The sequence below is a fragment of the Pongo abelii genome, chromosome 15 (genome assembly GCF_028885655.2).
Source record: "Pongo abelii isolate AG06213 chromosome 15, NHGRI_mPonAbe1-v2.0_pri, whole genome shotgun sequence".
Taxonomy (NCBI): domain Eukaryota; kingdom Metazoa; phylum Chordata; class Mammalia; order Primates; family Hominidae; genus Pongo; species Pongo abelii.
The window spans coordinates 73803922-73811028 of NC_072000.2; the positions used below are offsets into that span (position 1 = coordinate 73803922).

General features: G+C 56.6%; 1 protein-coding gene across 1 annotated transcript; it reads right to left on the bottom strand.

Moving 5' to 3' along the window:
• Positions 1 to 455: 455 nt before the first annotated feature.
• CCDC177 (coiled-coil domain containing 177) lies at positions 456 to 6604 on the bottom strand. Its single transcript, XM_009249205.4, has 2 exons — positions 6259 to 6604; positions 456 to 5367 (listed from the first exon to the last, which is right to left on the bottom strand). Exon 2 carries the CDS (start codon positions 5337 to 5339, stop codon positions 3210 to 3212), a length of 2130 nt encoding a protein of 709 aa, XP_009247480.3. The 5' UTR covers positions 5340 to 5367; positions 6259 to 6604; the 3' UTR covers positions 456 to 3209.
• Between the last annotated feature and the right edge of the window lie 503 nt (positions 6605 to 7107).

Consider the following 7107-nt stretch of genomic DNA (forward strand, 5'->3'; position numbering starts at 1 on the left):
ACGCCTCCCATACCGCCTCACTTCATTTCACAGTCTCTGTTTTGTAGAACAAGGGGATGCTCCAAGAGGACAAATGTGAAGGTCTGTGGTCACTTCAAGGCTGCAATCCCCTGGGTGGTAAGAACACATCCAGCATGGTGCTCTAAAGCAAATTCTGGCCACTTGTTAGAATATCATTTAGGGACAATTCCACCCAGAAGAATATACATCAGGAGCCATTTTTCCACCCACTATCTTTGTTCCACCTCCAACATTCTCTTGCTGCATTTCAGAATAGGAAACAACCTCTTCTCTCTGGCATTGCTTCAAGAAAAGGATATAAACAAGGGGCCCAACAATGATTCTGGAAATTGCTTCTCCTCAGAAAGCAATATGGATATTTATCCTAGAATATGGAGGTCGGCCTATACTCTAGCAGATGGTCTGGAACATTCTTTATTGTCACTAGGTTTGGCTTCTGTTTTTGCTTTTTTTTTTTTTTTTTTTTTTCAGGGTTTCACTATGTTGCCCAGGCTGGTCTCGATCTCCTGGATGCAAGTGATCCTCCTACCTTGGACTCCCAAAGTGTTGGGATTACAGGCATGTACCACCATACCCAGCCCTGTTTTTGCCTTAATTCTACTTGGCTATATGGATTTTTGTTTTTTGAAGAATCTAAAAGTTTCTGCCTTTACACAGTGTATCTCTCTCAGAGCAAACTTCTAATTTGGTGAGATTCAGGCCTGGGCCTTTGCAACACATGAGATACCATAATTTGTGCTTTTCAAGACTACTCCTTTCTGCACCAGGTCATGACAGTACATCACATTCTGTAACCACAGTACAGTTACCTGATCCTACCTGTTTATAGCAATTGCACCTTTGGTTCCAGAGTTGTAGAAGTGGGGAACCCATCTGGATTCTGATTCATTCTCACAGTGCTTGTGTGACAGACGGCAGAAATCATGATCCCCCATTCTACAGGTTGGGGAAACCAAGGCACAGAGAAGCAATCTACCCAAAGTCACTCAGTAAGCCAGAAAACAAACTGGGTAAAAGTCCAGGCAAGACCACCTATGTTCCTTTCAGTGCCTTATCTGAAAAATCAGATTGTCTCCTCCAATGAATGCACATACTTTGGAAGTAAGTAGTTTTAAAGTGGAATTTTCTATGGTTTCAAAAGCCCTTTACCAACTCAAGAACCACAAGGTAAGAAACAGAATCACATTAACCTTTCAGTTAAATGCTTCTGACTCATGGATAATGCCACCTATTTCAACTCACTGACAACCTGGTTACCAACAAGAAGAAAATTTAAGGAAAAAATTCACCCATTCAATAAAAAACACCTCGGTACACAGCTCCTTTCCTTGTTTCATGACATCTTAAGCCTAACACCCAAGCACTGCTTCCTTCTACACAATACACCTTCTATATTTGTTGGCATGTGATGGGGTGGGGGTGAAGGGTTGAAAAAGTGTGTGTGTGCGCGTGGATGTGTGTGTAATAATCAGCCATTTCAGGGACAATTTTACCCAGCAGTATATGAAATATGTTTAATGTAGTAGTTCTCTACCCTGTTTCCATTTTTTGTTTTGGTAACTTTTTATTCCTGATCCTGGTTTAATGTAAAAAGTGATGTTTTACTTCCCACCTTCCTTGACGAAGGCAGAGTCAATGGGTGGATATGGCAGTGGGGCAATTTCAGCTTAATGGAAGGGAAGCACTCTAAGGGTTAAAATTGCCTGATGACAACTGAATGTGACCTTTTGGACCACAGAGTGACCTGGTATTGCAAGTATTTCACCCCAGAGGCTAAATGACCATCTGTCCACGATGCACTGCCCCTTCCAACACTAGCGAGCCATATTCCCAGAAAGAAACTAGACTGAGAGCAATCCTCCTGCCTCCCCCTCCAGGTCAAGAAAGGCACAAAAAGGACCAACAAATACTACTGACATGGTGCTTTGGATCCAGGAGACCTTGCGGTACCAGGAGAGGAATACTGATGGTCCCATCTGGTGAATGGGAAAGGTGAGGCATTGAGAGGGTGAAATGCTTTCAGGCATAGGTGAGGGGGTACCAGGAAATTTAAGGGGGAAACTCTTTTTCCTGGGGGCAGGTGGAGAAGGTACACGGCCATTGATAGTGAACACAACTCTCAACAAAGAGGCAATTCCAGCTCTTCGGCCACCACAGTAAAGCAGCCAAGGATACCCTAATTGTCCTCAGAGAAGTAGAGATGATTCCTTCACAGAGGGAATCCTACACTCCACACTCTCTGGGGCCCACCCTTGAGACTGCATGCAGGGCTGGAGATTTAGGCAGGAACAGCCTGGGCAGGCACGTAAGGTAGCTCTGCTTCTTAAGGCATGACTGCTGTCTTCATGGAGTGGGCCCACCCTGCAAGGAAGCTTAATGGAATGGAACACTGCTCCCAAAGGAATCCAGCCCCTCCAGGGGCTGGGGGTTTCTATTAAAGCTAAACAGCATCACCAAACCAACCAATTTCCTGTGCCACTTGGTAGAATAAGGAGGGAGGGGGCAAAGGACAAAAATTGAACATTATCTGCAGATGATTGTCTAACTAGAAAACCCAAGGGACTGAACTGGAAAACTATCAAAACTGGTGAGAATTTGCTCAGGTGGCCGATTAAAAGTCAGGTCTAAAAAATCAACTGCTTTTTGGATCATTTGGGCGTGGCTTGACACCTTGGAGGAGCTGTGTTTCTCTGGGAGGCCTCCGCGCTTTGTGCAGCTTGCCATATTTTGAAAGATGGAGGTGAGCCAGTTGTTCCCTCAGCAGTAGCAACTCTGTCTCAGACACCAATGTTGAACAGGTGCCTGGGGCAACTGCTGCAGAAGGGGTGGGGACAACCACCTCTGCCCTCTCCTGGGGGGCCCTCTCACCAGTCCTGATCAGCCCCTTTCCCCCAAGCTTCTCTATTCCAGCCCAAGAGACACATAGGGAAGTTTGGCAAGGGTCGGTGCGGGAGCCATCAAGGGTGGATGTGGGCAGATTGTGCTGTCATCTCCAAACGAAGTAAGTTTTAAAAACAAAGGGGGCCAGCTGACAGGTCCCACACGTCTCTACTGTTGTTGCTTCATTGCTCAGAAGCCTCGAGAGGCCACCGCGCTGCGCACGGAGCGGGGACTCCCACGATGGTCAAAGTGGTCGAGGGAGGCCCCAGGGGGCTGTGCGTGCCAATCTGGCTGGCGAAGAGCCGCAGTTATTTGCGGTCCAGGCTGGCGTGCAGCTGGGCCTCCCGCACCATGCGGTCGAAGGAGCGCGTGTTGGTCTCCTCACGCACCTTCTCGCGCACGTGGAAGGAGGCCCGGGCTGTGGAGCGGGCGCTCTCCAGCGCACTGCGCCGTTCCCGCGACAGCTGCTCGCTGCGCTCCAGCTTGCGCCCAATGGCCTGGAGTAGCTCTCGCCGGCGGCAGTCTTCGTCCCTCTCCACCTTCTCTTTGTTGGCGCGCTGGGCTCGTTCCTTCTCCAGCCGACTCTGGCCCACGCGCCGCGCCTTCTGCTGCACTGCTTCCTCGGCCACCTGCGTCGCGTGCTGCAGCCGTCGCTCCCCCGCCCGGGCCAGCGCCTCCAGGTGCGCCTGATGTTCCCGCTCTTTGCGCTCTGCCGCCTCCTTGGCCCGCCGACCCTGCAGCTCCTCTCGCCGGGCCCGCTCCCGCAGCTCCCGGGTGCGCTGCTCCACCAAATGCTCGTAGTTCTCCTGCGCACGGCCCAAGCTGGCTTCCAGCGAGCTCCGCAAGCCCTCTCGCTCCTGGCGCTGCTGCCGGGTCCTGCCCTGTAGCAGCGCCTCGTGGCGCGCCCGCTCGGCCCGGCTCAGCTCCCGCTTCTCCCGCTGCAGCTGGCCCTCCTGCCGCTGCTTGGCGCGCGCCGCGCGCTGGGCGCGCTCCCTGCGGATCTGCTCGGCTCGCTCCCGCCCTTCCTGTAGACCTTCCTCACGTTGCTTCAGGTTCTGCTCCTGCTGAAGCTTGCGCAGCCGATCCTCCCGGGCCGCGCGCTCCGCCCGCTCCCGCCGCAGTAGGCCCTGGCGCTCGGCCAGCTCCCGCCGCCGCTCCTCGCTGCGCTCGTACTGCCGCTGCCGCCGCCGCGCAGCCTCGCGCTCTTCGCGACCACGGCGGCCTCGCCGCTCCTCCACCTGCGCGGCCCAGGCTCGGCGGCCCTGCTCTAGGGCGCGCTGCTTCTCCCGCTCCTCGCGCTCCCGCCGCTGCTCGGCGTGCACGCGCTGCAGCTCCCACTGGCCGTGGGCCGCCGCGCGTTGCTCCAGCAGCAGGAGCTCCTCCTGGTGCCGCGCCAGCATGAGCGCCGCGATCTTCCGGTCACGCTCCGGCACCCCGCGCAGGCCGCGCTCGGCACGCACTTGGCGCACGATGCGCTCCACGTGCTGAGCGGTCTGCGGCGAATGGCTCAGGTCGCCGAGGCTGAAGCTGCGGCCGGTGATCGGAACCAGGGTCAGGGCGGACGGGCGGCCCGGAGCGTTGGTGGTGGAGGACGCCGACCCCGCCGGGCAGCTGTTCCTGGCCAAGGCCCGAGGCGGCCAGCGCAGCTCTCTCAGGCTTTCCCCACTGTAGGATGACGACGATGCTCCCGACTCGGAGCTGAGGGCGCCCTCACGCCGGCGGGACAGTGAGTCCAGCGAATGGCTCTTCCTGCCTGTCCGAGAACCCGCTGGCGGAGGTTGGGTCCGGGCGGAGGAGGGACTGGGTGAAGCCTTGCGGGCCGCACGCGGCGCGGGCGAGGCTGGGAGGCTGGCGCTGCTGCAGCTGCTGCTGCTGCCCGCGCTCGGGGCCGAGGCCGCTGTGGCGGCGGCGGCGGCGGCGGCGGCGGCGGCGGCCGCGGGGCTCAAAGGCGTGAAAAGACGCCGCTTCTCCTCGCGCATGATGCGCTCGCGCTCGGCCCGGCATTGCTGCAGCTTGGCGCGCCGCTCCGCCTCGTAGGCCTCATACAGGCCGGTGGCCACCCTCATGGAGCGGCCAGGAGCCTCGCGCACCAGGTCGGCCAGGGCCCGTGGCAGCAGCTCCACCGGCTTGACCGCACAGCGGGCGCAGGCCTCTAGCGAGCGGGGGCTGGTCAGCACGTAGCGGCTGCCCTCCGCCTCCGGGCAGTCGAAGTTGAAGAGGTCGAGGTGCAGCAGCGGGGACTGCTCCCGCCGCCCGCCTTCTGCGGCTGCACATGGGACTTCCGCCTTGCAGGGCACCGCCGCGGAGGCCGAGGCCGAGGAGGCTGCGGGCTCCTGGGCGCCCTGGGCATCAGGGGGCACGGACGCCACGGCCTCGTCCCCTCCGGAGTCGCCGAGCTCCGCTCCTGCCTTCTCTTCTTCAGGCACCGGGTCCACCATGGCTGAGCCCCGTCCTTTGTTGGAATCTCTGCAGACCACAAGGAGGGACATCGAGGAATACGTTTGAGAGCTCTTCCCCCCTCCTCATCCATAGTCACCCCATCCCAACTTAATCCGCTTTCGGATTAGTCTTAGAGGCTTTGGTGGAACGTAAATCATAAAACCGATGTCGGAAAGCCCAGGCTGAGCGTCAGAACGGGGATGGGGGTGGGGCGGACACTCGTGTTCAGAGAGCAGCCTGGGTCTCCCTCAGCCCCGGAATGCGGGGTGGAGGCCTGTGGCGAGGCTCCTCTGGGCGCCCGGCCCGCTAGATGCATCCCCTTTCTGCTGCAAGTTAAGATGAAAAGATCCAGGTGCAGGCAGGAGCTAGCGAGGGAGGCTCTGGAGGATTCCCGGGAGGATTAGCGTATTTGTTTGTAGCTTAGGCGGGCTACTGGGGATGCAGCTTTGCAGGAACAAAAAAGCAAGAGGCCTGTTCATCCCAAGGGACCCCATTTGCCTAAGGGAAGAAGTTTATGGTTGATTTCCCCTGCCAAAGGAGACTCGGTCGCAGGGCCCCCGGGTGATTAAAGGGCTGGGAGAAGTCCCCAAAGGCCTCTCCGGGAGGGGTGATGGATTCTTGCTCCAGCAGCTCTGGCAGGGCTTACTGAGGGCTCTGCACGCCGCCTCCGCCCCCACCTCCACCCCCACCGGGTGTTTGCTGGGGATAGAGAAGGTGCCTGGATACTCTCAGACGCACCGGATCTCCTCCAAGTCTGAATGTGCTAAAGATACCATCCACCCCAGTCTGGGTTCAGATACCCGCCCTCGGGTGCCCTACGAGTTCCCCCACAGCATCCCAGTGGGTGGGCTCCTGGAGCGCAAAGAACCTGGCCGCCCAGGTTCCCGCAGCTCCCGGTACCCGAGCCAGTTTACTCACCCCGCGTCCTGGGCTTCGGCCCCGCGCCAAAGGCTTTTGTTCGCAGCTCGCCGCTCTCCCCTGCGCTTCTTCAGTCTCTGCGCCGGCGGGGTCGGGTTACTGCCGGCTGCAACCGTGAAAGGAGCCCCATCTGCCGCCGCCAGCGTCTCTCCATGGGGTCTGCGAACAGGGCGCACGCACCCCAGATGCTACCTACACGTGGGAGGGGGAGTGCGACAATGTCTCCCTGAAATAACGCGGCTCTGCACCCTTCCCTCACATTGATTCTTTAAAAAAGAAGCCCGGTTCCGTCGCTGCCGCATCCCTCTACACCTCTACAACCGTGGAGGTACCGCAGGTCCCACGCTGCCCCCTGCGCCTCCTGGCGGACACTCGAGGGTGCTGGTTTGTTTGCTTCGAGGACGAAGAAGAAATTTTTGTTTAAATGTAAATATGTGTATATATACACACATATAATATGTATATATATACACTACACACATACAGGTAGATGTAGGTATAGATATGGATAGATATCGATATATAAATCACCAAGAAACCCTAGTCTTTCAGCAGCCTAACTGGGTAGAATGAAGGAATTGCTCAGCTTCTTTCTAAAGGAAACCCTGAGGAGCAAACAAACTTGATAGCGAATAATTGGGTGGAAATATGGCGCCTGATGCAAATTGTGATTTTTTTTTTCAATGAATAACTGAAAACAGGCTGGGCAAGGTGGCTTACACCTGTAATCCCAGCACTTCGGGAGGTCGAGGCTGGTGGATTACTGGAGTCCAGGAATTTGAGACCAGCCTGGACAACATAGCAAGACCCCATCTCTAAAAAAATTTTCAAGAATTAGCTGGGATGGTG